Source organism: Scleropages formosus, chromosome 6 (assembly GCF_900964775.1).
Source record: "Scleropages formosus chromosome 6, fSclFor1.1, whole genome shotgun sequence".
Classification (NCBI taxonomy): domain Eukaryota; kingdom Metazoa; phylum Chordata; class Actinopteri; order Osteoglossiformes; family Osteoglossidae; genus Scleropages; species Scleropages formosus.
The window spans coordinates 37903279-37931095 of NC_041811.1; the positions used below are offsets into that span (position 1 = coordinate 37903279).

At 47.3% G+C, this 27817-nt stretch overlaps 3 protein-coding genes across 12 annotated transcripts in view; 1 reads left to right on the forward strand and 2 right to left on the reverse strand.

The window, feature by feature from the left end:
* ssbp2b (single stranded DNA binding protein 2b) overlaps window positions 1-4123 on the forward strand; it is a 46482-nt gene extending 42359 nt beyond the window's left edge. For 6 of the 10 annotated variants that reach the window (XM_018745025.2, XM_029253157.1, XM_018745031.2 and 3 more), the window contains 2 exons: window positions 2063-2091; window positions 3205-4123. In XM_018745025.2, the coding sequence (XP_018600541.2) occupies window positions 2063-2091; window positions 3205-3477 (302 nt within the window). In that variant the 3' untranslated portion in view covers window positions 3478-4123. The remainder of the gene's footprint in view (window positions 1-2062; window positions 2092-3204) is intronic. The other 4 variants (XM_029253158.1, XM_029253159.1, XM_018745034.2 and 1 more) reach the window with 2 other exon arrangements.
* A 5099-nt stretch (window positions 4124-9222) lies between these two features.
* zcchc9 (zinc finger, CCHC domain containing 9) lies at window positions 9223-13827 on the reverse strand. The gene is made up of 6 exons (XM_018745036.2): window positions 13769-13827; window positions 12433-12833; window positions 11974-12124; window positions 11177-11269; window positions 10709-10777; window positions 9223-9386 (listed from the first exon to the last, which is right to left on the reverse strand). Exons 2-6 carry the CDS (start codon window positions 12820-12822, stop codon window positions 9274-9276), a joined length of 816 nt encoding a protein of 271 aa, XP_018600552.2. The 5' UTR covers window positions 12823-12833; window positions 13769-13827; the 3' UTR covers window positions 9223-9273.
* A 3103-nt stretch (window positions 13828-16930) lies between these two features.
* On the reverse strand, window positions 16931-27772 carry LOC108930024 (creatine kinase S-type, mitochondrial-like). Its single transcript, XM_029253050.1, has 10 exons — window positions 27502-27772; window positions 25246-25434; window positions 23255-23453; window positions 23002-23097; window positions 22422-22643; window positions 21459-21544; window positions 20854-20977; window positions 18377-18511; window positions 17814-17939; window positions 16931-17129 (listed from the first exon to the last, which is right to left on the reverse strand). The coding sequence occupies exons 2-10, from the start codon at window positions 25392-25394 to the stop codon at window positions 17013-17015; spliced, it is 1254 nt and encodes a 417-aa protein (XP_029108883.1). The 5' UTR covers window positions 25395-25434; window positions 27502-27772; the 3' UTR covers window positions 16931-17012.
* Window positions 27773-27817: the final 45 nt, after the last annotated feature.

Sequence of the window (27817 nt, forward strand, 5' to 3'; positions counted from 1 at the left end):
GAGGGATTCAGCAGCTCTGAGGGATACGGGGAGCTCATTCCACAAGAACCGAAAAGCTTTGTGCTTTTGATTTTGGACCTCTTGGTTCATGTCCAGTAAAAGAAGCAGCGCCGCGTAGCGTGTGAATGATGGATTAAATCAACGTTGTGTCTGTGGCATGTCTGTCCTTCTGAGCGAGAAATGAAAGTCTGGACCGATTCGTACCGTCGGCCTCCACTCGCAGAAATAAGCAGCGTGTCCTGCCATGCGCTGACCCAGACGCTTCACTATGACATGACATACAGTACTGTACTTGTGCTGGAGGTGCGATTTGAACCTGGCCTTTTGTAAGATGAGCACCAAAATGAACATGAATTGAGAAGAAGATGATGGTGTGGAGCGAAACGTCGGCGATCGCAGGCACAGAGTTTGCAGAGAGAAACATCCCGTCTGGGCACTGATCCTGTCAACTGTCTTTCTTTATGCCATAAACAACTGTGAGCCAGATTATTAGAATGTCTCCGTCTAGGGTGCACCCCGCCTTGCTCCCTACGCTTCCGGGATAGGCTCCGGACCACTGTGACTCCGCAGTGGACAAGCTCTTATTAACACGTTGGTAGGTGCCAGATGTGTCCCATTTTACTGAATGAACATGACATTGAAAGAAATGCTGTAAATAATAATTTTTCCCACAAATATTATAAAATCAATATAATTTAAAAGGAATATAAAACATGTTGCTGTTATTATTGTCATGCATGAAAACAGCATTTGTTTTGATATTTTACTTCATCCAGTAAATGTTTTTCCTGTGAGAAATAAGGGACGTTTGCCCCCCTTACAACCAGAATAAACATGACGGGGTGATTTTATGGAGCAAATCAACTCAATTATCTGAGGAACAGGTGTGCATTTCATACAGGAAAATGTGATTTATTTTTTTCTTGGAGGCAGAAGTGGTTTTTCATTTCCAGCTCTCATATTATGTCTCAGTGCTGCTGTAACACTGAGTGACACTTTATGAAAGAATCATGGTATAAAAGGTGTAAACAAGAAAAGGAAACAGGATCTCCAGCTGGAGTTAAAGCTAAGAAGAGGATGGACAGTGTGTTTTTTTTTTCTTTTTTTTTTTTTTTAGAATACTGATCTATTGTTAACATTGCAATTTTTATCATGAAGAGTTGCTGGAAATTTCAGCAGTTACAGTTATTTAATCTTTTCTTCTGTGACATGAGGACATTCATACATATATACATATAAAACATTAATGCACTTGTAGCTCATATTGCAAACATCTGACTTACGAATGTTTGAAGAGACAAACTCTTCCGGCTTTTAAAATTAATTTTTTATTGTGTTTTCATCACCGGTCTGTTTTGTACAAAGGGCGAAACTGAACTGCACTTCCACTTTCCACCAATAGGGGCAGCAAAACACATTGGAACACAATGGAATCTGAAGCTGTGTGTGTGTGTGTGTGTGTGTTTTATTATTGAGAGTTTTAGAGAAACTACCTCTTGGTGCATAAAGAGAGCTGTTATTTCACTGTTCTGACACACACACACACACACACACACACACACACACACACCCGGTGCTGACAGTGCAGAGGACACGGAGGCCCTGTTCGCAAAGAGCTCTTGATGAGAATAGAATAAATAAAGTCCAGCCTCGAGGAATCTTTGGTTCGTTCCAAATTGTGACCGTACATCGAAGGGTTGTTTCGTACCGTTACGCGTCTCGTGAGGCTGTGGGTGAACGTAGGAACGGCTTCGTTGCAAATGCGTTCAGAACCTGAGCTACAAGTGTTGACGTGTGTGTCTCTGCCCGCGTTCGCTCCCTTGGCGCTCGATAGGTGCTCCGTGTATCGTGTTGCTGCGAATGTAGTCGTTTTAACGTTACAAACTCATGTAACGTTAGAAATACAAGTGGCAGCTTTGTCTTTATTGCTTTATCCTTAAAGTGAGGCTGGATGGAGTTGCTTTTCACCCAAACACCGCTGATCGCCATGGATACCTGTGACTCAGCATCTTCCATTAAAGACCAACTGTTCCACATTAACTATGGTTTCTCACCCCTCCAGGATCAGGGGACATGGACAGCATCCCCAAGGTGAGAGCCCTTCTCCTGTCGGATGGCACCAGCGCGTCGTACGGATCACGTGATATCCTGCCAAGCAATCGCTTACGTCCGAGAGTTGAAATTTACGCTCATAGTTCCATGATGCATAAATAGCACTTAACGCTGCTGTTTCACCCTGACCTGTGCATCCATGTAGTGTCAATGTAGTCTCCTTGTAGTATCTGTATCGTATCCATGTAGTATCGATGTAGTGTCTGTGTAGCCTCCAAAATGAATCCTCTTTTTCTCAGAGTCACACTAACTCAGACATCTGCTCTGAAGTGACTTTTAATGTTCTCTGTGTCTCATCTGTGAAGCAGTTATGGTGGTCTGGAGCCTATCCCCAAATCACACACACACACAAACACACACACACACACACACTAAGGGTCGTTTAGTTTCACCAATTACCAGAAACGCGGATGCAGACGTAGAGCAAAACGAGGGTCCCAGGAGAAGGTCTATGAGATCAGGGCAAGAGCTGCAGACGCCCAGCAGGTAGAGAGAGGTTCTAACCCGGATGGTCAAGAGGGCCGTGGAGCTGCGGCGCCTCGGCGCTCCCCGTTGCGCCGCCGCGCCGCCCCCTCGGTGGCTGCAGTATCCACTTACTGAGACCCCTCTGTGGTCGCCCTTCCCGCTCGCTGTGCTGCCAGGCGCCGGGCTCCGGGCCCTAACCGTAGCACCTGTAAGGCGCAGCGTCCCGTACTCCTGTCCCCTTTCGCAGTCCTGCCTCTGGGGGACGACAGAGGAGCAAACCCGAGTCTCACTAGGCTGATGCCGAAGACCAAGTCAGCGTCGCGGCACCTGGGGAATAACGCACTTTGACAGCAGTTTCCGCTCCCTTCTCTTCTGCCATCCATGGCCGTAAACGACAGGACCGCGAACAGCGTGAGCGTTGACCGCACGGAACGCTCGATCGCTTCCGTTATTTGTATCGCTGCCGTCTGCGGTGTTCGTAGTTCCCGAAGTGTTGCTGCGCTCACTGTAGCTCCGCTTCGGGAAGAGAGTCGCTTGTGTTCCGGCTCGACTCCCTTTACCGTGTTTTCCCTCAGTCGGAGTGACCTGAAGACCCTCAACCCCTCTGTTTTCACCGTTTGTGAACAGAATTCTCCCGGCAACCTGAGCTTGAGCAACCAGCCGGGGACCCCCCGCGATGACGGAGGCGACGTGGCCGGCGGCTTCCTGAACCCCTTTCAGAGCGAAAGCGTACGTACGCGGCGCACCTGGGGCGCTCTTGGTGCCTCACACACGCCTCTACAGCCGCGATATGATTGTGCTCGCAGGTCTCGTGTGTGTCTCGCATGTTCTGCTGCTTCTCCTTTTTGTGTCGTTGAACGCAGTCCTCGTGCGGGGGGTGGTCTCCTTGGCACTTTCTGAACATACACACATTTTCCAGTGTATTTCTTTATTTTATTTGCATTTTCTTCACCCAGAAGGACGAGGGTGGAGGGTAGGCTATGGAGCTGCCCAGATCAACTGGCCTGCAGTGCTGCTGATCGATAAATAACAACACGGATGTTTATGGCAGTTATTTGTGCAAAGGCAGCGCTAAATAGCTGAGTCAGCATATTTTTATTTTCCTTCCTTTTAATTTAATTTTGATGTCGCTCAAAGTTTATAAAATTATTAAAACAGTAAGTCTTAAAGGTTTTTTTAAATTTATTTTACCACATGTGCGTTTTTAACCCAGTGTCGTGTTGAAATTGAGGGACTTTTTTTATTACTTGACCTTTACTGACAAAGGAGGAAAGTGAGAAACACTTGTGGTTCCAGCTGCAGAGTCGCTGTTTTATGAATGACGTGAAGAAAAGGTCCTCGGTGCCCTGCGACATTCCCTCCCTTTGTGTCGGCAGTACTCTCCGAACATGACCATGAGTGTGTGAGCGGCTCTGCGAGGAAAGTGGGCCCAGGTCTCCCGTCTCGGTTCTCTTGCTGCGTCGCCTTTGGCCGTCTGCAGACCTTCGAGGCCGAAAGACTCAACTGCCCCCACCACCGCCCCCCACCCTGGAAAAAGACTGAAAAGGCAACGACTTACAGTTTTACTCACATATTTTCTATATGTGTGTGTATATATGTGTATATACAGTATATCCAGTATGTACGTACTTATGAGTGTGTGTGTGTGTGTGTGTGTGTGTGTGTGAGTGGTCACAAATACATGTCATGTACAGACACGCACTGGGGAACTCGGCCAATGAAAGGAGGACGGATTTGTGTCTCGGGTTCCTTCCTTTCACTTTTCCGTCACGCTTTCGTCACAGTTTGCTATTTCATATTTCTCTTCCCGAACGTGCGCCTCAATCTGTGCAGCAGTGAGATGCTGTGATTCGTTCATAGGAAGAGCGGGATGTGAAACGCGAGCAACGAAAATCTTTCTTTCTGTGGACGTTTGAAGAGAAGCAGAAATGCGCTTCTTAAAGAAGAGTGAATTTGCTCAAGATAACGGTGGAAATGATGACGCGTGAGGGCAGCTGAGGCTCTCGAGTTTCTGCAGACGCCCCAAACCCGCTTTGGCCAACGGGCTTCAGTCGACTTTCGGAGAGAGAGAGAGAGAGAGAGAGAGAGAGAGAGAGCGAGAGAAGCAGTTTTCTGTCCAAGAACCATGTGAACGTTCCTGTCCTGGTCTCTCGTTGACGCCTTTAGCGTTTCGCTCTTCATCGCCAACCGTCCTGCGTCCCACAGGGTACCGAATGTGGTTTTACCGCGCTTCCTGCAGCGCCACTGGGACACGCCGCCACCCCCCAGCCCATAGCCCTGGCCCATGTGGGGCCACCAGGCCGTTGCAGCTTCGTGCCACCAGCTCTGGCACAGAACCGCCCACAGGTGACAGGTGGCACCTTGCGAATGCGGCAGGTGGACCGATGTGCTTCTCGACGGCGTCGCTCTGAAATCGGGAAGGTTCTCCCAAGGACTGAACTTGTTACTTGTGGGACAAACGAAACACTTTACGCCGCAATGAGTAAACTGTCGGTTTTGACAGTTCACCTTGATCTCTGACACCTTCCTTTCTTTTCTTTCTCTTATTTGCTGCCATTTGCTTTTCCTGCCAAAATCGACATCTTGGAAACTGTGGAAATTTTGTGAGATGAAATGAATTTCTTTTCCTTCTCGTGAAACCACATTCTGTTAACCTGAAGCCAAAGGCAACTTGGTAATTAATTTGGAAATTTTTTTTCCGTCTTTCAGCTTCTCAGAATAACACATTTTGTACTTGAGCAGGAGTTTCCCTTCACACTCGTGGCCAAAAAGCCAGATAAAGTCCCAAGATTGTTCTGTTTTCTTTTAAAAAATGCCCTAAGTAGATGGTTAATGTGAACTGTGACGAGCAGTGACCGGGGGGGGACGACACACGACACACATGACGTTACCGGAGCCCCTCGTGTTCTTCATCACTGACCTGTGACGGTGATGTGTGACGATTCTCCGCTACAAACTTTTGCTTCTTGTCAGCGCTGATGGTGATGCGTTTTACTGCGGAGCTCGACGGAACAGATGGTTTTCCGGTGAGGAAATGGGAACGTTCTTCGTGGTAAAAGTGGGTATTTGCTGGAGAACTGCAATACATTTTCTTTCAGTGATTTTCCTTGTTTATAGTTGTTTCATCCGGATAAACTGTGATCCCCCCCCCCCCCCCCCCCCCCCCATTACGATTATTAATATTTTTGGGGATCGGGGTGTAATGAGTGCTCAGCTCTGTCCTCTTAACTTGAACCTCTGCCCTTTCTCTCACAGTGACCCTTGTAATTATGATTGAATATTATGAAAATGCTTGAGTTTTGTGAATTCTACTGTCTTCTCGAGTCTTTTTACGCCGCACAAGGTCATTTTTCAGCTTTGAAATTCATGTGTGTTTTGTGAATTATTTAAAAAATATCTGAAAAAGAGATGTTTGCTTTTTTAGCACTATTGCCACTGTAACAGTATCTACTTTTTTACGTAAAATTTTTGTAGCGGTCACAAGAGAAGACTCTTTTGTACACTGACTGGCCACTTTTTCCTTTTATTTCTATTTTTTATTTTTCATTTGTGATGTGTTTGATTTTACCTTATGTTGGGTTTTTGTAAATACATTGAGAAGTACGATATGGGTTTTGAATATACTGATATAAAGCTTCTCTTCCCCCTTAAAAGACACTGGTTCCACTATGTTTGTGTGACCTGCTGTCTCAGTACCGGCCACTGCAGTCAGCCTCAGACTCCAAGGTACTGGTATCGGTCCACCTGACTGACCACCCATCTGACCGACCGTCCATCTGACTGACCGACCACCTGACGCATCCCCTCATAGCGCTGCTGCTTCTGCTAGAAAAGTGTGGATTTATAAGGAAGCTGTAAAACAGGGTGACTTTTTTATAGTTCACCTCCATGATCTTGACAACATACTCTTTACCCAGCAGAATAGCTGGAAAACAATTAATTAAGTAATTAATTATGTTTACATTACTTTATTTAGCGCTTTTCTCCAAAGCGACTTCCAGCAAACTCGATGTAGTGTTATGAGCCCACACACCTTATTCACCACGGTGACTTACACTGCAGGATACACTGCTTACACTGGCTGACTCATCCATACATCAGTGGATCACACTCTCACTGACACACTATGGGGGAACCTGAACGGCATGTCTTTGGACTGTGGGAGGAAACCCATGCAGAGATGGAGAGAATATGCAAAAGGTGGGGGTGATGACCATTACAGCCCTGGGTCCATGACGACACTATTCGCAAAGAGCCTGGTCTGGGTGCGATGACAGTGGGGCATGTGAGCCCGTTCCAAACGCAGCTGTGCCGGAACATTCCATCCTGTCACACCAACCACCTGGTCCGTCTCGGCGCCGGACAGCTGCCGAAGGTGGCGGGACGCCATCACTCGCCTGGCAGGGAGGGCTCAACCTTTACACCCTTTCTCTAGGAGAGGAGTGGCGACTGGTTCTGGCTGCTTATTAACTTCTAGTTTTCAGACTCTGCTTGACATTTGATTAAAAAATGAACTGAAAATACAATAATATCATTTTCAGATGTTTGTAACTGACTGATGCGCTTTTGCGTATCTACTGTAATGTACTGAAGTTCACAGGTCTGCATCTACATCTCTGTCTGTTGGTGCATTAAGAATGCGAGTGTTGCATTATGGGAAGTACAGTGAATTCCACCGGCGTCTTTCAGCCGTGTCGGGTGATTTATTTACATTTATTCATTTAGCAGAAGCTCTTCTCCAAAACAACTTACAACGTTAAGATACCTGCAGCTACTGACCCATTTATACAGCGTGACAATTTTACTGGCGCAATTTAGGGAACAGACCTTCCTCAAGGCTACTGCCACAGTTTGAGATTCAATCGGGCGACGTTCCTATGGAAACGCAGCAGTTCGAACCACTTGTCTAGCGCTGCCCTCGAAAGGTGGAGGGGTTGTCGTTGGGGATGGGATGGCTGGTACCCTCGTGGTCAGATCTACTGCCTTTGGATCTAAAGGTTGCAAGTTTGATCCCCACCACTGGCTGTAGTAGCCTTGAGCAAGGTAACTAACAGGTATTACACACTTTTGTATTGTGTTCTGAGATGTATGTGACTTTGGAGAAAAGCACTTGCTAAATGAATAAATGTAAAACAATGTTTTCGAAACGTACTGCGGAAATACGTACCCATTAATGACCTCATTAAGTGTTTGATAATCATTGTTTCACATCATGCTCGAATTATGAGGTCATAGTTATTGTAGGAGCAGTAAGATACAAGCTCTTTTTATATTTACGCGTATTCATTTAGCTGACACTTTTCTCCAAAGTGACTTACAGTGTTAGTCCACCTACGATTATTTACCCCTTTCATGTCCTCAGTCTGCCGACAGCATGATAAAGTTGTTGTTTATTCTATAGATGTTACGCAGTGTTTGTTTCACTGATATTTGGGGAACTTGGTTTAAGGTTTTCATATAGGTTGGGAACGCATTATTTTCTCCAGTAGGTTCCTGGTATCCAAGAATTTGGTACATGTGACACTTTCTTCAACAGATTACTTTTGGATATCGAGGGATACCCATATTTAGAAAGAGCTTTTTGGTGAATGAAGTCGTTAAGATCCATCCTTAGCAATGAGTACCCTCAGATCTTTAGGTGTAGGTGCCTCTAGATGATGTTTCAACCTTTTGTCAAGCAAGTCACCCATGTTTTATTGTTATTCCACAGCAGCAGGCATCCTACATTTACATCTTACTGCTATGGGGACACCCTCAGGGGTGTCGCCGTATGCTGCAGGGAACTTGGCAGAGCGCTCAAAGTCCACAGAGGCACCAGCATCTCTTTGCATTGCTTTTCTGGAGAAGGATGTCATTAAAAGTCCCCTGTGAAATAAGAACTTGACTTAGTGTGATCAATAAACTACCATTTGACACCAAACCTACAGTTTAATTGTTGACTACACACTGTGTAACTGTAGAGTTGTAAATGGCTTAGAAATATATACAGGTAATAAAACGACCAATAACACAGAGGTACTTTCACAAAAACCAGTTAAAATTAAAATCTGTATTGCTTCCACTGCAGACAAAAGAGAAAAACACACCATAAGTATAGATACACATTCATCTGGATCTACTGTAGTTAGACTATAAAATGAACATGAAAAATTACTCCTCATTCACGTTGTTAAAAACAATCAACTTTTTATTATCTTCTCCATCTGTGACAAGTTTCAGTTTTGCACTCTCTTATATCTTGTGTTTTGGCCAAGTCACACAATTTATTACTTCCTGCTCTGCGCACCCAGCATTGCTCTTTGGAATTCACTAAATAGACAGGTACACACCTCCTGCACAAGGCATGACTCAAAGTTTGCAGGAAGTACTAGGAACGGCACTGACAGCAACTACTGCGTTTTTCAACATGGTTATTAACAAATGGGAGGTTGGGGGGGCATGGCGGCACAGTAGGTTTGACGGGGTCCTGCTCTCCGGTGGGTCTGGGGCTTGAGTCCCACTTGGGGTGCCTTGCGACGACCTGTCCTGGGTGTGTCCCCTCCCCCCGATGCCTGACAAGCGGCTTCAGACTGTGTGTGTGTAGGTTGGGGGCAGTTTTATGGTAGGGTTCTTGTGCAAGTAGCTTCCAAAAACAGAAATGAAAATCTTTCTTTTATTATCATGGTTGCTCCCATTTCCCCTTAGAGGAGCTGCAGTTCAGAAGACAACAACCTTCTCCGATTTGGGCTTCACCTTCTTGACGGGGACATGAACATCTTCGTGGTCAGCACTCATCTTGTTGGACAAGCGGCCCACGGTGACAGCGTTCGCTGCGGGGGGGGGGGGGGGGGGGGGTGGGAGAGAACCAGCTTGAGCACAAGAGACTAGAAACAGACTCCCAAAAAGCAAAGGTACCAGAAAGTACTGTATGAATAGTCTAATGAATCCAGTTGGATGACTGTGTTCTAGTCTGACCCCCTGCGTAGTGTTTGAAACAGAAAGTTCTACTTGTAGCGTCAAACTGGAAGCCCATTATAACCACTTATCAAAGCAACTATACAACATAGACGATCACCTAAAACTGTGGCTTTCTTCTCAGTCACTTTCACTAGTTCTAGACCTTGTTAACCTGAAATGATCCCACCCGTGTGTGTGCGCGCGCGCGCATGCGCACACTCTTTAATGTGGTATTTGATACTCTTTTTTCTTTATATTAAAGTGCCACACATTCGACTCCTACGACCGGCCACACGTGACCCCCCACACACACACACACACACACACACACACACACACACACACACACACACAAAAAACATGTGAATAAAACATACAAAGAAAATGAAGGGAAACTGTTGATGATCAATGTTATGTTTTCAAATATCTGGTGTGGAGGATGTCTGATTGCACGAGGCTTCAAGACAAATGAAACCCTGCTTGTAAAACAAGTTTAACAGTTAAACAGGTTTAATTTGCACTTTAGATTATGTTTTTGTTTCATTTAAACAAGAAAAATGTTGATTCTCAATAAGTAATTGTTAATTTTAAGACTTTTCCCTCCTGTGTACTTGCAACTGCTGTTTATTAAAAGCTAAAAGTATTGTTCCATCAGGATAACACTGAGTAATCAATTATTGAAATAACTGACAGTCGCAGCCCTAAAAATTTGTAACGCGGTACACCCATCCATCACCTTACAAGGTTAATTTGTTCTACAAAATCACCATGAGGAACAATGTAACTTTTTTTTTTTTTTTTATGTGGAAAAACATTAAATATGTGGTTCCAAGACAAAAAATGTAACACCTAAAATTAATTAAAAACTAAAAGAAAAGGCAGTTTTATACGCTGTGCAGTTACAAATGTCTGATGTTAAATCTTCATTTGATGATAAAATTAAAGCTTTTCTTTGCTGTTACCGTTTGCCATTTACTATTTTGTCAGGAAAAGCTGCACCTTGGTGTCACGTGCCCTGTTGTGCTGTGTGTGGGTGAATTTCCCTGCAGGCATCACTACAGTAATACACTCTCCTTATTTATTCCAGAGGCACAGCTCTCGCTGTCTCTCTTCCGGCTTTCCAGTGCAAAAAAAAAAAAAAAAAAAAAAGGCAAAAACAAAGAGAAAATGTCTTGTATGAAAGGAAGTCCGATACCTGAACTCTGGTGCTCAGGACAGTCTTTCTTAAAGTGTTCCACAGAGCCACAGATGTTACAGCATCCGCCTGGCAAAAAATGTAATTAAAAAAATACAGTTTTTTAGACCATTGTTTTTCTCACACGGAAGCTAAGAAAATAAAAACTCCATCATGTAAAAGTCACTGAAAGACCTTCATATGGAAAACTTCAAACGAAAGCCAAGATCACTTTCAAGTGAGCAATGTTTAAAAACCGAAACTTTGAAACAATGAAATACTAAAAGATTCCCAGCAGTGTAAGTCACCGCGGTGAATAAAGTGTGTGAGCTGACAGTAACACTACACAGAGCTCATTGGAAGTCGCTTTGGAGAAAAGCATCTGACAAATAAATGCAAATACCTGTACACTGCCGGACTGACAAAATTAACACCTACACTGAAAATACTAACTTTATTATTATAATTGTTATTAAGTGAAACACTTACCAGCAGCATACAGCCCTTTGGGATTATCAGGACACGATCTGGACAGGTGACCAGTTTGACTGCATATGAAACATTTGGCGAAGGGATAATCACCTGAAATTACAACACAGGGCAGAAATTTCTCACTTTATTGTCCACAACTTGCTGCATCACCTGCCAGCTCCAGCTAACGAAACCTTTTTGTTTACACGACAAGAAGCCGTCACTGAAGCAGCAGTTCAGATTGTTCTGGCAGTAGTTCAATAAACACTTTCGGACAGAAGCGTCAGGCCAGAGATGATGTGCAAAGACCTGAAAAGATCTGTGTGCTGGGCTACAGCACTTCTGTGTGGAGCAATGGCCCAAAATTCCTCCACGACAAAGTGAGACCCAGGAAGTGTCTCGTTGCAGCGAAAGGTGCTGCGACCAGTTAGTGACTGAATAGAGAGCTGCTTCCTCACTCCCATCATGCACATTTCATTCTCTTTCACAAACACAGTAGTGGAGTCATTTCTTTCTCTCCCAGGCTCCACACTAGGAGAAGTGTCAAAGATCACATCCAATTCAACATGAAAGAGCTGCACCAACAGAAAAAAACCTGGAGAGGGAATAAATACTGTTCCACAGCACCGTATATTTAGAGCGTGAGCCCGTTTCACAAAACTCACAAACAAATTTAAACTGCACGGTTGCTTTTCCGCACACTGGTTGTTACTCTTGACATTTTCGTTGATTTATGTACAATCACACAATTGTGGGATACGAACACTACGAAGCCCGCACCACACTCCCGCTGATCCCTCTTCCAGGTGTCTCACCGAGCGCAGGGTCCACTTTGGACCGGCATTTCTGGATCTCGTGCTCCGTGGAGCCGCAGCGGTAACAAATACCGCGGCCCATCTCCTCGTCGCCATCTGCCTCGGGACAGTCGGCCAATCCGTGACCCGGCCTCCTGCAGTTGAAGCACAGCTGCCCGGCAGACGGGCGGAGAGACGTCATTCGCAAACCAACGCAGCCTTTACCAGCTGTGCAATCTGAGAACAGCATATTTGCATGTCGTTCAACTGTAAAATCGCCAGGTTTAAATACGAATATCTTCCGCCACTTGTGAATGACCCTTAGGATCGTACTATCGAACACAATCCACTCACTTCTGCGATCTAACGTCCCCGCTCTTTACAGTGGTAACACAGCACTTTTCCCAACATCACCGTGAGCCCCACTCCCCGCTCTCCATGCGACCGCATCCCCGTCACCTTCCTTCCCATCCATCTCACCATGTTGTTCTTTTTGGCCACCTGCCTCCTGACCCTCCTGTCCTCCCGCCTCTTGTCCTTCTTCAGCGCCGTCTGCAGCTCTCCCATCAGCGCCGGGTCAACGACGGTGCCGCGATCCAGCGGCAGCGGCTGCCCCGTTTGCCGCAGGTACTGCAGGAAGCCATTTACATCTGCGCTGTTGTACTTCTTCTTCCCGCTATTCTGCTTTCTCATTTGCTTGCCTGGCCGCGCGCCACGGAGGGGGTCGACCGTGCCCTCCGGACGCGCCCCGCTCGTACGTCCCTCCGCCGCGCCGTCCCCAACCCCTCCGCTTGCCTTCAGTTGACTCCAGGGAGTGGGGTCTGCCGCTTTGTGTTTGTGGACGTTGTTTGCTCGGGCCCAACGCGTCATTATTCCGTCACCTGCACATATTGAGTACAGTTTCATGCATGAGCATAACGGGGGGTGGGGGGACTGTTACGCCACTTGTTTCAGGTGTTGAAATGATTGCAGTAGGGAAGATGGTCACACGTTGCAGCAGCTTCCTAGGGGAAAATTCACTCCAGAGAGGTGCTGTGTCGCTGTGCGAACATGAAGGAACTGGCAGAAGAGCCAGAAATGCTCGTATTGCACATCATGTACACACGACACTGCAGCGTGCAACTGCACAAGCGCCGCGGTGTCACACACTAATTCTTCTGCCATCTGGGGCCTTGCTAACAACGCAGGGAATTACGATGGCATCAAACATCATCTGTGTGCGTGTGTGTGTGTGACAACAGTCAGTGTGTAGTAGTAGTAGTGTGTATACAGTATAGTGTATGTGTACAATGTGTAGTGTGTGGACTCTGTAGAGAAGAAGCTCTTACTAATGTAAACACATTACCGGCGGAGGCCCTACAAACATTTACATTAAATTATTCATTTATTCACTTATCCGAACACTTGACTTGCTGTTTGCTTCAGCTCAGCTGTACGTGACGTCACGTCACGTCACGTCAGTCAGTCAGTCAGTGTGTCTGCTCTCCACACACCAGTTCTCGAGCGGAAAGAAATATTACACGGTACGAGTCGTGTTTCCGCTACAACTATTTATTGTATTGTATTGTGTGAAAGTCAACAATATAAAATAAATAAATAAATATAATTATTATGAAAAATGTGGGTCAGGAAATGAAACAACAACGCCGGTTTGCAAACCACAGCGTGCCGCTGCCGATAAGGATGTGAGCTCAATCAAAACAGTTCAATAGAATAAATACAACGGTGAAAACAAGTAGTAGATGTGTGTAAAAGTACATGATGTCGTGTCAACGAACGATGAGATTTAAAATAATTCATAAACATCAAGACGTACCGGTGCGCCTTGTGTCTTCCCGGAAGTCCGCTCCATAAAGCCTCCGGCCGGAAGCACGAGTTCCTGTCAAACGTTCCCGCCGCAGCACAAAAGTTCAGCCGTGAAATAAATGGGCAACGAAGTCGCCGCACAGAATTTCTGCAGCGACAAACCGGTTCCTTTGAGCTTAACGACTAAATGTGTTACTTCTCTTAATAAACCCTTCACTTTATGCAGGCTGTGTGGTTTTTATTGTTTTACTGAAAACATTATGTTTTGTGAAAAGGAGACTTGCACTAGTCGTCTACTGGCATTTCTGACCAATCAACGTGACCGGCGGCGTCGCTCTTCTCTACTTGTTCTATTCTTTCTTAATCTTATTATCGAAGTTATTGTTCTTTTGCTTCTGCTTTGACAGTTTTATTCAAAATGATCTCCATTTTCACTTTTCATGTGCCCTGCTGTTTTACCGGAACCGAAACTCCTTCCTTCATCGCGAAGACTCGTAGCTTTTGGCTGCACATTCCTTAAACATGAATCGGTGATTTGGATCAGTTAAAGACGTTTGTTTGTAGGATCGAATGAGAAAGAGCCTGAGCGAGGATCACTTTGCAGCTTGAGGCCTACAGGGACACGGAGAATTGGGGGAATCCAGGGCGACCTCTGGGAGATGTAGCACAATCCAAGTGTCCAATTATTTTAGTCACCTGTAGCACTGCTTTGTGCGGCACCTTCTTGCACGGGTACAATTTTGCCAAGGCAGCTTAAAGTTCACATTTACATGCGTTCATTTATCAGACGCTTTTCTCCAAAGCGACAAACATCTCGTAGAAAATACAGTGTGTTCATTCCATTGGGAGGAAGAGACACTTAGATGCGGACGTGTGATTCTTAAGTGCGGTTAGTTTGTCTCTTTCCACCATATGAACCAACGTTCATCACACGAGTAGCTCTATAAAGGTTCATGTGAATAATGGACTGTTCCTAATCACACTCCTGATAATTTTTTTATTTAAATAAATATTTACATCGGGGGTGCGGTGGCGCAGTGGGTTGGACCACAGTCCTGCTCTCCGGTGGGTCTGGGGTTCGAGTCCCGCTTGGGGTGCCTTGTGACGGACTGGTGTCCCGTCCTGGGTGTGTCCCGTCCTGGGTGTGTCCCCTCCCCTTCTGGCCATACGCCCTGTGTTGCCGGGTAGGCTCCGGTTCCCCGTGACCCCCTATAGGACAAGCGGTTCTGGAAATGTGTGTGTGTGTGTATTTACATTACGCAAGTAGCTGTGTAAAAGTTTCATCGTTTAACAGGTATGATCTTGAAGTTAGTTGTTAGGAGTGAGTTTTCCACTTTGATCGACAGGAGGACGGACCAGCTGGGAGGTGGCCCAAAATCTCTGTTTTGGAGAGGTTGAGTTGGAGGTGGTGATCAGACATCAATGAAGAGATGTCCAACAGGCAGGCAGCGATGCGTGCGGAGATGTCTGACGCACCGGGTGGAAAGGAGAGGAATATGGGAATGCTGGGTATCATCAGCATAGCGGTGGTATTTGAACCCATGGGAGGTAATGCCCAGGCCAAGGGAGGAGGTGCAGATGGAGAAAAGAAGAGGACCCAGTACCGAGCCCTGCGGAACACCGGTTGAGAGAGGCAGAGGGGAACAACGAGTGCTCCACCAGACCGCTTGATAGGATCTGTCAGAGAGGCAGGACTCAAACCATTTTAATGCCGCACCTTTGATTCCAAGTTGACTAAGAGAGGAGAGTAGAATCCAGTGGTTGACTCTCGAATGCTGCAGACAGATCGAGGAGGACGAGGACCGAGGAGAGGGAGGTGGCTCTAGCGGCTCGGAGAGCACCAGACATCGCCAGTAGCACCGTCTCAGTGGCGTGACCACCTTTGAAACCAGACTGATATCCATCGAGGAGATGGTTCCGGGTGAGGAAATCAGGCAGTTGGTCACAGGCCGCGCAACAACGAAATCAAGTGAGTGAAGTTCTGACCTTGCTGAGCAGTGGCAGTTAGACATAGACCCTGTCCATGTAGAAATGGGTGTAGCATGCCGGGGCGGTCTGAAGAGGGGGCGGAGCCGGGGACGGGCCAGCAGCAGCTGGAGCCGATCGCTACCTCTATTTCTTTCCCCGGACCCGTCAGTGAGGAAGAGAGAGAGACCGAGGAGCCGATGACCGAGAGTGCCCCAAGACGCCCGTGACCCCGAGCGTGACCCCGACACCGACCCCGATCGCAACCCCACGCACGAAGTTCCCCCACGGCCCACCCGTTCCCTGTGCCCCCGTTTCCCCCTCCGTCTCCTTCCCCGCACAACACTGAATAAAACCCCCTCTCATGAAACTTCCTTACCTGTGCTGGCGCTTCCTTTTTACAACAGGTGAATAATTATAAGCTTATAAAGCGTCTGCTAAATGAGTAACTGTAAATGGGCTGGGTAGCCTGCTGTAGACCATCTTCATCATGAACTTGACGTGTCGGAGCTCAGCTCGGTCCACGACGCATGCAATCATTTGCTCCCACCTGGTGACGCCCCGTTTTCCTCATCTGTCCTCGGTCTATTTCGGTGCTCGCCTCCTCCTGAACGAGCTGTGAATTTGCTTCCACTGCAGTTCATCGGAGTACTGCGGTGAAATGCTGAGCAAGCCTTCCTGAAGCACGTGTGTCCAGCAGCACACTGATGAAGGGTTATTGCTCGTGACCGATGAACATCTGTGGTTCCTCAGTAAACTGCCTCAAGGTTGTAGCTGCAGACAGTCACCATGAGGCTCTCAGGGTGGAGAGGCACTTGGGTGGAGAGACCAGCGGCTTGTGGTCTCTTCACCTGGTCACTTGGTTTACTGTGCAGTTTTACTAGCCAGCGTACTTCCTAGTAGCTGGTGTACTTCCCCAATATTAGATGTGTAGCTACACTTATCTACAGGCTTACTTTAGAGCTGCTCTCTCTCTGTGTGTGTGTTCAGTGCTCTGTAAAATACATTGGACAGTATATTACAGCATAGCATAGCATGGTATAGTATAGTATAAAGGTATTCCCATTGTTTAAGTTGTTATATTTTCTTACTTCTGTTATTTGGCAAGAACACAAGGAGTACGTGATAGAGCTAATTCAACAACTGTGTTCTTGTTCATTTTCATGCTGTCTGTCTGTCTTTTCAGGAAACACAGACAAGGTGGGGTCTGCAAAGGCTTTACTGGATGCACTGTAAGACCTTCCGGAAGCAGAAGGACAACGAGCAGCACTGTCCCCTCAGTCTCCTCGTCACTGTTTGAACTGAGGGATGGGGGCTGGGACCTTTATCTCCTGGCCTTTCTCCAGCTTCTTCTCACATTCGACCAGGTAGTTGACACCGTCAATCACCAGCTGAACAAGCTCCACCTAATGAGCCCACAAAACAAAGAAACATAAAAACAAGGAAGTAAAACGGATGGATCTTTTTTCTTTCAGGATACGTGGTAAAGTTATGTATGCTACTCTTGGTTTAGACAGGAATTTACAGAAACTTACTGGAATGCATAACAATTATTCAATTAATTTAATTAAACTTATTTCAGTGAACTTGGCCTGACTGCTGAACAGTTCACAGGGCTGCTTACGATACTCGATACGGTTTTTGGAGCAGCACGAGTAGCGCTGCCACCCCACAGTGCCCGAGCTGCTGTTAGGGCATAGGTTTGACTCCGCTCAGTCTCTGTGCAGTTTGCATGTTCTACCCCCTGCCTGCACAGGTTTCCTCGGAGTGCTCTGGTTTCCTCTCACAGTCCAAACACATGCAGTTCAGGTGAATTGATTACGTTAAATTGTCTGTAGTGTGTGAATGGATGACTCTGTGTGTGTGTGTGTGTGTGTGTGTGTGTGTGTGTGTATATATATACCCTGCAATGCACTGGCATCCTGTCCAGGGTGTACCCCCCCCGTGATGTAACACACACGGGCTCCTGACCCCCACAACCCTCCTCAGGAGAACAGGATACTGAAAACAGATGGATGGAATGTGGTATTTGCCTAAATGTGCCGTGTTACGTGTCAATACTGCATTACTTTGGGTCTCCTGGATCTCACCTCAGATTTGCCCAAACGGTCATTGTTCGAAATGTCATAGATGTCTCCTACAGCAGCCGTGTCCACACCCCCAGTGCCTCTCTTCTGCAGCCTCAGATTTTCCAGGATCTTGCTGAAGCGGGGATCCTAAAACAAAGTCACCGTCACTCTACTACAGACACAAGTTCCCTGGACTGATCGAGGTTTTCTTGACGGCTCCACGAGCTCAGTCCGGTGGGCTGGTGGTGCCAGAGGGGAAAAAAAGGTCGTGTCACTTCAGTCCCGTTCGGTTATCAGTTCGGTTCAGTTCTGGGATGACACTCTGCAGCCTCGCCCCGCTCAGGCTCTTTGTCGTAGGTTCAAGTGCAGCTCAGTCTGTGTGGAGTTTGCGTGCGCTTCCCGTGTCTGCCTGGGTTTTCAAAGCGTGCGTGTGCGCGTGCGTGCGGCTACCCTGCGATGGACTGGCATCCCGTCCAGGGCGCACCCCTCCCAGCCCGGCGCCAGTGGTTCTGCGATAGGCCCTGGGCCATCGGGACCCTGGCCAGGACGAGCGGTTCGCGAAATCGATCGAGCGAAGTTCTGACCTTGCTGAGCAGTGGCAGACGGACGTGGACCCCAGCCCTGAGACCCGTGCCCAGGTTCGAGGGGCAGGTCAGGATGTAGCCCAGGCGCTCGTTCCACATGAACTCCCAGCCACGCTCCTGGATCAGTCGCTCCACCTGGTGCGACACGGGGAGTTTTAAGGAGTGGAAGTAAAAAGTACACACACACAGAGGAGATGATTTCATTTCATATATCGATATCAGATCTTCTATAAACTTTGGAGGGCACACATGTTAAGTGTGTGCAGAATGTACATGTGACAGTCAGTGACAGAAAGATAACTGCTGCACTGCTGGCAGAATCCCAAACTCGTAACACGTTACAGGCTTCCCTCATCTATCAAGCGTCTTTCGTTCTGGAACATGTGATGGTGACGTGAACTTGTGTGAGGACAATTTCTCATTACTGTTTATATACCACCGTAAAAGCAGATAATGTGTTCTAGAAAGTCGTCACACAGCTGTGACGTGCTCTGGTTGCCTCCCATACCCTCATGACATGTTAAACAGGGATATTTAAATTGCCGTGTGTGTTTGTGTGTTACATCGAACTGTTATATAAATGGCTGTAGGCTGGACAAAGGTGTCAGCTAAATGATAGTTAATAATATAATCACCGTACTTCACTTAGGAGAAGAGCATCGTCACCAAGGCGCACGTTTTGAACATTACAATGTTGTGGTACAAATTACACTCACTGCTATGCCAATTTTTGTGAAAGCAGCCTTTGTTATACGAGGGAAACCTTGCAAATCCACTTATACGTTGTGCTCCGAACATCCAAATAGCACATTTTCTAAAATGTCCTCTGAGTGAACGATGGACGTTGTTGGGCCACAACCACTCAGGTGGGACGGAAAGTGTAACTACATTTATTCATTTACATTTATTCATTTAGCAGATGCTTTTGTCCAAAGCGACGTACATCTCAGCAAAAGTACAATTTTTGCATTACATTAAGAGAAAGAGACAAAGCTGCAGATATGTGACTCTGAAATAAACCTAGTTTGTTCCCTACCGTTTGCTGCACCGAGGTTCATCGTTCGACTAGGTGCATAAGACACGGGATAGAGAAATCTCGATACCCTCCTATCATTTTTTTAAATTAAATATTATAAGATACACAAATGAGCAATTACAATACCAGAGTAACGGCTGAATAAATGATTCATCTGGGGATGCTTCTGGAGTTACGATGCGTGAACAGTTACACCACAGATGATCTGAAGAGATCTTGGGCAAAGCGGATCTGGAAAAGGTGGATTTTCAGACCCTTCTTGAAAACAGACAGAGTTTTTGCAGTTCTGAGCGAGAGAGGAAGGTCATCCCACCACAGCGGAGCCAGAACCGAGAACCTCCGAGTAACTGCGCTGTGGGGAGGACAAGGTGGCGGCTTCACACATCAGTGTCCCTCGGTGTCTCTTTTATTTAATATTGCTTTATGTGGACTTTTACAGAAACTTTTGAGTGAGTAAAGAGGTACGTGTCTATTGTTTTTGGGTGTAAACTGTTACATGTGCAATAACCAGATGCCCACAGACATGTTTACGTGATGAAACGGTCGGTTTCTTGTCGCTTCTTTTATTCCCTTCGGAGCAACAAATGAGAGACGTGCCGGAGAAGCACCGCGCTGTCTTGTGGGTATAAAGCAGAACATAGTGAACAGGAGACTGAGGAGATGGTTTATTCTTATGTTCAGTCATTTTAAAGTAGGCTTAACTTCATGTAATTAAAAGAGAATAAATTCTCACGTCCGCTACGTTCGGAACGGAGGGACTCTGAGACTCTACACTGAATGAGCCACATATTGATGTAAAATGAGTAAATAGGAGTCTCAGAGCAAATATTCTTTGTGTTTTTCCCCAGAACTTGACCCATGAATAAACTGAGGGACTAAGCTGTGTTTTTAATATTTTTAGATTGTTCAATTCAAGTTATTCCACTCAACACAATTCAGCTCCCAGTGGTGTTTGTAAGCTGAGCTATGTAAGTGTATGTAAATAAGAGATGATTATTATTTTATTTACTCTGACAACAAAGGCCTTAAGCTAATTGTAGAATTAACTGGAATTTCTCTGCGATGAAAATTTTACGTGTGGGCTCAGCTACCCCGATGTGCCTCGGACGTATTGCATATATGGATTGTACTTTTCTGCCAGATCTACGTCGCTTTGGAGAAAAGCATCTGCTAAACGAAAAAATCTAAGTGTAATGTACAGGAAAACACGAAAAGCACCAAACGAAAGTTCCAAACAAAAAGTTAAAAATGAAAAATGGTGAACAAAATCTCAGCATTTTAACAGCTTACATTACAAATACGGCGTAAGGCGCTGAGGGCGGGCTATGCAGCAGCGTCCGTGTCCCGTTACCACGTACACACCCGCCTCCGAGCGTCTGCTTCCCATGACTCGGAACGACATATCAGATGGACGCTTGCGGAAGTGACGCGTGACCTTTACCTCTTTGAGTCCCCGGCAGAACCTCTCAAACACTCGCTTCATATTGCCTCCCTTTTCCATGGAGATGACGCGCGTGTGGTCTTCCTCATTGATCCACACTAAGAAGGTCTTCTCGTTGTTGTGCCTGAAGAAGAAGCCGTCGTGAATGGATGCACGAGATCTAACGTATCTGCGCACGAGCGCGTGCGGTACCCCTGTCGTCAGGTGGCACGGGAAAACGACAAGGTTACATACAGCGAGCTAAAATGCTGGATTGTATCCGGGGAGAACATCTCGAAGCGGGACACCTTACTTTCGACTCCAGCAACTTTGCGTACGCCGCACGTGAAGACGCGACGATTGTTAGCCGAGAAGATGTCATTACGAAATGTTAGAAGGAAGCGGTAACTCAATAACAAGTGGTGACACCGTGCATCTTGTAAAAAGCATCGGTGTAAAAGAGATGTCGCTACAGGCCACGGAATGTTTCTATGTTTCTACACACATTGCACATGTGTTTTTAACGGCGCGCTGCAAGACAAACGTCGCCTTGTTTCCGCATGCTTCGAAACACACTATCCTTAAACCTGCACTCTATCGTCTACGTGATGCATCATGCACCATACCAGATCCCCCTAGCATCCGGCCAGTCACGAGCCATTCCCGCACACGTCAACAAGGGCGAGACAGGCTTGTCAAACAAGAAGTGGTCCTGGGATAGGGTGGGATAGGGTGGGGCGGGATGGAGCGGATGCCCAGCACCAGAGAAACAAACAAAGAATTAGAGGGTCAGGGGTTGCTCAGAGGGCACAAAGTTTACAGAAAGCACAACTCGTCGTCTGCTTACGGTGCACTTTACTTGGTCCTAGTGAAACAACGTGTATTAGGAAGTATGAATACGTTGTACACAAAGCACACTTTGCGGAGGCATTTGGTTCTCTAGAATGCAGAAGTGTGAACATTTCAACCTTCTAAGGACTCAGCTCTGACTTACAGCGTGTCGCACTTCGTCATCAGCAATCAATCAGATCAGTGCACTTTTTGTGCCTATCGCTTACTTTTTCACATGCGCCTACTGGTTTTCGGTTCAATAAATGAGGACAAGGTAAATTCAGCCACGAGGTTCGATGTGCCTGCTGTTAAGGCTTGCTGAGGACTACATGAGGGTTCCTCATGTCCTCATTTATGAGCCATAGAACTGAAAGGGGGTGTCTGCTCTTTCTCACATCGCTCTCAATGAGAAAATACAACTCCGCCGAAAGCCCTCAGTGAAAAGCTAAACATGTCATACACGCGGTGGACCTTCTGTGTTCCTAACAGTGAGCAGGTGAAAGAAAAACGAAAACTCTTTGTGCAGCTGAGTCATGGGCAGAGAGCCAAGTGGCGGTGCAAAACTATGTTCAGCGATGCTCTGAGTGCCCACTGCGTCCATGCGCCCCGAGCCCTCGGCAGGACGAGGGACAGTCTGAGAGACTCTGTGTAGCAGCGGGGAACGAGAGAGGAGGAGCTCTGCCGTGTCCGTGTCCCGCGTCCGTGTCCCGTGTCCGTGTCCGCGCGGCACGCATGTGACCCGGGACGCAGCTCCTTACATCAATGAGCCTCTGTTGCTCCTCCTCGGTCATCTCTCCCAGGCTGTAGTAGCGTCCGGCGAGGTCGCCCTTGAGGCCGGACAGCGCTTGCGCGGCGACACGCTCCACCTCACGGCGCTCGGCGCGGGAGCAGGCCGGAGGCAGGCCGAGGCCACGGATGCTGCGGCCCGTTCGCACGCGAGACGACAGCACGTAGCGCTCGTCAAAGAGGCCGGAGGTGATCTGGGTTGGGGGCATCGAGGCAAACGGAAAACGGGAGCGGGGGGCGTCATTTCGCAGTCAACGCAGGCTCTCAAAACGTTTCATCAAACCAAGGGCGGGGTGGGGGGGTGGGGAGGAGCTGGGGTCACAGGCGTGCACAGAGACGCGCTGCTGCCAGGACGGTACAGCCTATAGCAGAAGAAAAGTATCAACTGCAGTGCTGAGAGGGACTCTTCTGCTGTACCTTTGAGAGATTAGTGCACGGGCTGAACTGAATACATGACAAAGCAGCATCATCATAACAATAACAGCAACAAAAGCAGACGTAAAATAAAGGTAAGAGGAGCAGTAATAGCCAAGGGTGTCGGGTGTAGCGCACCTTGGAGCTGTCCAGGTCAGTCGGGTGCTTCATGAGGTGCGGGTCATAGCCATTATGCCTGTCTCTGATCACTGGGTCGAAGAGGTCCGCAAACACCTAGAGGTCACGCTTGCGTTACTGGACAGGCGCCTCCAAAAAGTGCAACGTATACGAGTCACGCGCAGCTCAGACAATAACGAGAATAAGGGGGGCAGCGGCGAGGCGCTCTTTCGGAGCGACGTGTCGCACCTCCCTCCTCCAGCTCTCCGCCCACCTCGTAACTCTCCTCATCCCCGGCGACCATGCCCACGGTCTTGATGAAGGGGTGGCCCGGGTTGTCCACCCCGGTCTGGATGCACTGGTCCAGGCTCCAGCCGTTGGGCGTCAGCTTGTCACGCAGCCTGCTGTAAATGGCCGGGCTCAGCGCCGACGCCATGCAGTTGTTGTGCTTGCGCAGGTCGGGGAAGTCGGCGCTGCCAGGGGGGTAAGAGGCACCTTGGAGTCACTGACCGGCGGAGCTTAGTAAGGGCACATTTCGAAATTGTTCATAGCAGCTGCTTTTCTCACACACATTTATTTCATTTCATCTATAGTTACATGTCTACAGTGGCACACGGCGCTCTGGGTTTGGACAGGGGCACAAGGAGCGCTCACAACAAGCATTTATTAGAACACTGTCACACAGGGAAATAATGCACTTGGTCTAAGGACCCCTTTTCCTTAGGGACCTACACCTCAAGCCAGCCTGCTTAGCACCCCTAGGTCTTTTCCCTGTCCTGCTCACAAACACAGTCACCCCACTATATTCCCTATAAATCGCCCTAGTGATTGAACCCTCTGTTATATTTTACCCACAATTCAACCATTTACAATAGACCCGTTTCCCCGCTCAAACTCACAGTAATGCTGGTTGTTACGACATACACACAGGCACACTAAACTTTTATAACAAACCATCACTGGCAAATTGGCATTATTTTTATTTATATTTAAAAACAACTCCTGTACTGAAGGCATATGAAATGTGAATTAAACATCATGAATGTGATATTTTACCTTATGTTTCAAAACATAATTATGCAACTTTTTTCACTCGACTCAAAACGAAAATGTTATATCTTGCACCTTATTTACTGGCAATTTCTTCTTTTTGGTTCAAGTAGGAAGGGTAACAAGCTTGGATGGAAGGACCGAGTGAAAGTGTCTGCTAAACATTTAATAACAATTGGCTTCCAAAAGTGTTTTTTCCATTATTATTACTATTATTATTAGTATTATTATTATTAGTATTGGTGCCGCAAGGTTACCGTGGTTCCTCCATTGTGTCCAGACATGGTGCTACATTCGGAGCGTGAGCCGATCGTGTACTTGGTACAGTTCGCTGTGCTGTTTGAGGACGTTTTTGGGGAGGCGTATGAGCTTAAAGTGTGAAGGTATGCAGATCTGGGGGCAGAGGCACGAGACCATGGGCGGTGGGCTCATGTGAGACTGGTAGAGGTAGGTGTCAGGGGGTCTGTGGCTAAATCAGCTACGTTGTTGTTGGGGAAATTTGGCGTTAGAGACCGTTTGGCATTAACTAGGCGATGACTGGATTGTGCTTCACCTGATGCAAGATCACCCAGATGTTCACTGAGGTTGAGCATCAGAGCATCGTAAACAAAGACAAGAACATGAATGGTTTTTTCCCTTCGAAGCGTGTATCCGCACATACTTGATCAACCGCTACACCCCAGCCAGACACCTTCGCTCACCTACTTCTGCCGCTTGGTGGTCCCGTGCACGAAAGGTAAAGCTTGGAGGTTCTCAGTTCTGGCTCCGTTGTGGTGGAACGACCTCCCCCTCTCACTCAGAACTGCTGAAACTGTCTACATTCAAGAAGGGTCTGAAAATTCACCTCTTCCGGACCCACTTTGCCCAAGATCTCTCCAGCTCTTTTACGGTGTAATTGTTCACGCACCGTAACTTCATGAGCATCACCAGATAAAGCCCTTTATCAGCCACTACTCTGGCACTGTATTTGCTCGTTTGTGTGTCTTATAATATTTTTTTTTTTTAAAATGGTGGGAGGGTATCGGGATTTGTCCTATTGCACCTACTCGAACGATGAACCTTCGGTGCAGCAAGTGGTAGGGAACAAACTAGGTTTGCTTGAGACTTTCATGTCTGCAGCTATGTCTCCTTCACTTAATGTAATGCATAAATTGTACTTTTGCTGAGATGTACGTCGCTTTGGACAAAAGCGTCTGCTAATGAATAAATGTAAACCTGGGTGGGTAGATCTTCATCTTCTCAATGGCGGCTGTGCTTCTAGAGTCGCTCATGATGTAACCGGTGGCCAAGGTACCAGCGCTGAGACCGGCGAGTGCCAGCACTGCCTTCCTGCCAGACATCATGTGAGCAAAGGTGCTCGCCATCCTCGCAGATGAGTGGCTCCACGGTCCAGTCAGCTGAAGCCTGGGATGAAGGCGACAGGAATGGAGAGAAGCCATTGTCACTGGAGGGTCGCTGGAGGGTGCGGTTTGTGTTTGGCCGGCTGAACTGCTCCTTTCTGCCATTTCAAAGCCCCAAAATAAATCTGTTATTTGAAACAAGGTTATGTACAAATAAGTAAAACAACATATATGCAGGTAATAGGGGACAGCTCATAGTGTAGTGGTTAGCGCTACTGCCTTTGCACCCACAGGTTGCAAGTTTGAATCCCACCTCTAGATGGCTGTAGTACCCTTGAATAAGGTTCTTACACCAAATTACTCCAGTAAATTATTATAAGCCATTTTGGAGAAACATGTCAGATAAATGATAATATATTCAGGTTTTTTACACAGCAAATCAAAGACACAATAACGTACTTTTCGATATTGAGCTATAGCCGTAAATAAAACATCCATATTTCAACTAGCACTTCAATACCAAAAAGAAAATTAAGAATATTTGTCTTAATTAAAGGTCTCAAAAATATGCCAGCAAAACTAGAAAAATAGCTAATAAAGCTGAAATAGACTATTTTTCATTAATTCAAAGCAACATTCACGTTGGCATATGATGTGAACGAATATACTTTGCCAGCAATACAAAAATTGTACGGTTAGCTGACACTTTTCCCCAAAGCAACTCGCAAGGTGAAGGTTACAGTTATTTATCCATTTACACAGCTGGGTAATTTCACTGGAGCAATTCAGGGTAAGTACCTTGCTCAAGGGTGCTGCTGGACATTGGATCAAACCTGCACCCTTTGGACCCAAAAGCACTAACCCTAACCACTATGGTACCGGCCGTCCCATTACAACTCGAAATGCTACTGAAGATACAAGAACAGGTCCACGGAGACGTCCAGGCTTTAGCCCCACAGAAAGTTCGGAATTATGATAAGAATTATAAATGAGCATTAAGAGCCGAAGGTGCGGTAAACCTCGGAGGAAGACGGATCAGGAGACGGCCTTCGCAGCCGGAAATGCACTTGGACGTGTGTGACAACGGGAACACGGAAAGGGCTTCAGACAAACCCTCCTGGGGGGTGACGTGTCAAAGAGCAGGGTCGTTTGTTGACTCTTAAAATCAGCGTGGGTACAGCGGGCACAGCGGGCACAGCGGGCACAGCGGACACGGGTCCTGCTCTCGCACTCAAAGTCACGCTGCTCCGCAAGCTGAGAAGGACACTACAGCTGTCAGGAAGGAGTGACACAAGGCTGTTGCCAGGAATATGGTTATTAATAGATGGTTCGGGCCATAACCTCGCCTGGCATCCTCTCCGGTGCACATGATCTGACGTTGGAGGCGCGACGCAGCAAAGGGCAAAGTGAGATCGGGGAGCGAGGGGAGAAGCTCAAGGGCACCGCAGGCAAGCGCCAAAAAGAAGAGTGCGGAGTCAGACACCGAGCCCTGAGAGGGTTCGAGGCGCAGCGGTGGTCCTGCTTTAATTTAGGATAGAAGTGCATCGGCGAAACATTGAAAGGAGTGTACAGTACTAGCAGTGTAAGTTACCGCGGTGAATAAGGTGTGTCGGCTAATAGTAACACTACACAGAGTTCATTGGACGTGGCTGTGGAGAAAAGAGTCTGAGAAATAAATCAGTGTAGAATGCAAACATCCTGCATGTCCTCAGTGTCCTGTCGCGTTATGGCCCCCTTTCTCATAAAATACAAACTGAGTGCTGATGTGTTTGCGCTAAATTTATGCTAAATGTGACACCAACAGCGCGTACCGCCACGTGTCGCCATAATGTAAAGCAACAACGTTACGAGACCCAAAAGCTTACATCAAAACACATTCAGACACCTCTCTCTCTTTGTTGTGAGGGAACTTAAAAATAAACATATTCGAATGTTCCTTGGAGCAGAAAAACATTCACAAAATCCTTGGAGTTTCATACGAGTCGTTCAGTTCCATACATTAAAACACGACAGAAATGCCACTACTGCGTGCATGGACAGACGCGCACACACGCGCACACACACTTGCTCGGAATGCGGACAAAGGCCAGAATAATCGAGACGTCCTGGTGTGGAGCAGCTGTCCCCGTACCTGGTGAGAAAGCCGGCGGTCCTCGTTGTGCTGCTGCTCGCTGAGCGGGGACGGTTCAAGTGAAGGAGCGAACCCCGGACACGGGATCAAGCGCTCGGCGCGCTGGCCAATCCGGAGGCCCGCGCTTCCGAGTCAGGAGCAGCGTCAGCCTTTCCGGCACGTTCTCGAGCTCCAGCTGCCCTTCAGCCCGACTGCTCGAGGGCTCCGCATTCCACGGATGCTGCTGCCGGAGCCTCGCGGCCGGCGTCCTTCCCGCAGCAAAGGCGTGTGCGGCAAGGTGCTCTCGCTACAGCGACACGGCTCCACGCCAGTCGGC

What these genes read in the sequence shown, in the direction of transcription:
- LOC108930024 (XM_029253050.1), bottom strand. Translation starts at nt 25,394, where the DNA reads ATGGCGAGCACCTTTGCTCACATGATGTCTGGCAGGAAGGCAGTGCTG. An exon ending in AGCAACAGAGGCTCATTGAT is followed by an intron (nt 21,545 to 22,421) that starts GTAAGGAGCTGC and finishes ACCCTATCCCAG; the next exon opens with GACCACTTCTTGTTTGACAA. An exon ending in GTCTGCCACTGCTCAGCAAG is followed by an intron (nt 17,940 to 18,376) that starts GTCAGAACTTCG and finishes ACTTTGTTTTAG; the next exon opens with GATCCCCGCTTCAGCAAGAT.
- zcchc9 (XM_018745036.2), bottom strand. Translation starts at nt 12,822, where the DNA reads ATGACGCGTTGGGCCCGAGCAAACAACGTCCACAAACACAAAGCGGCA. An exon ending in CAAAGTGGACCCTGCGCTCG is followed by an intron (nt 11,270 to 11,973) that starts GTGAGACACCTG and finishes TTGTAATTTCAG; the next exon opens with GTGATTATCCCTTCGCCAAA. An exon ending in CAAAGGGCTGTATGCTGCTG is followed by an intron (nt 10,778 to 11,176) that starts GTAAGTGTTTCA and finishes ATTTTTTGCCAG; the next exon opens with GCGGATGCTGTAACATCTGT.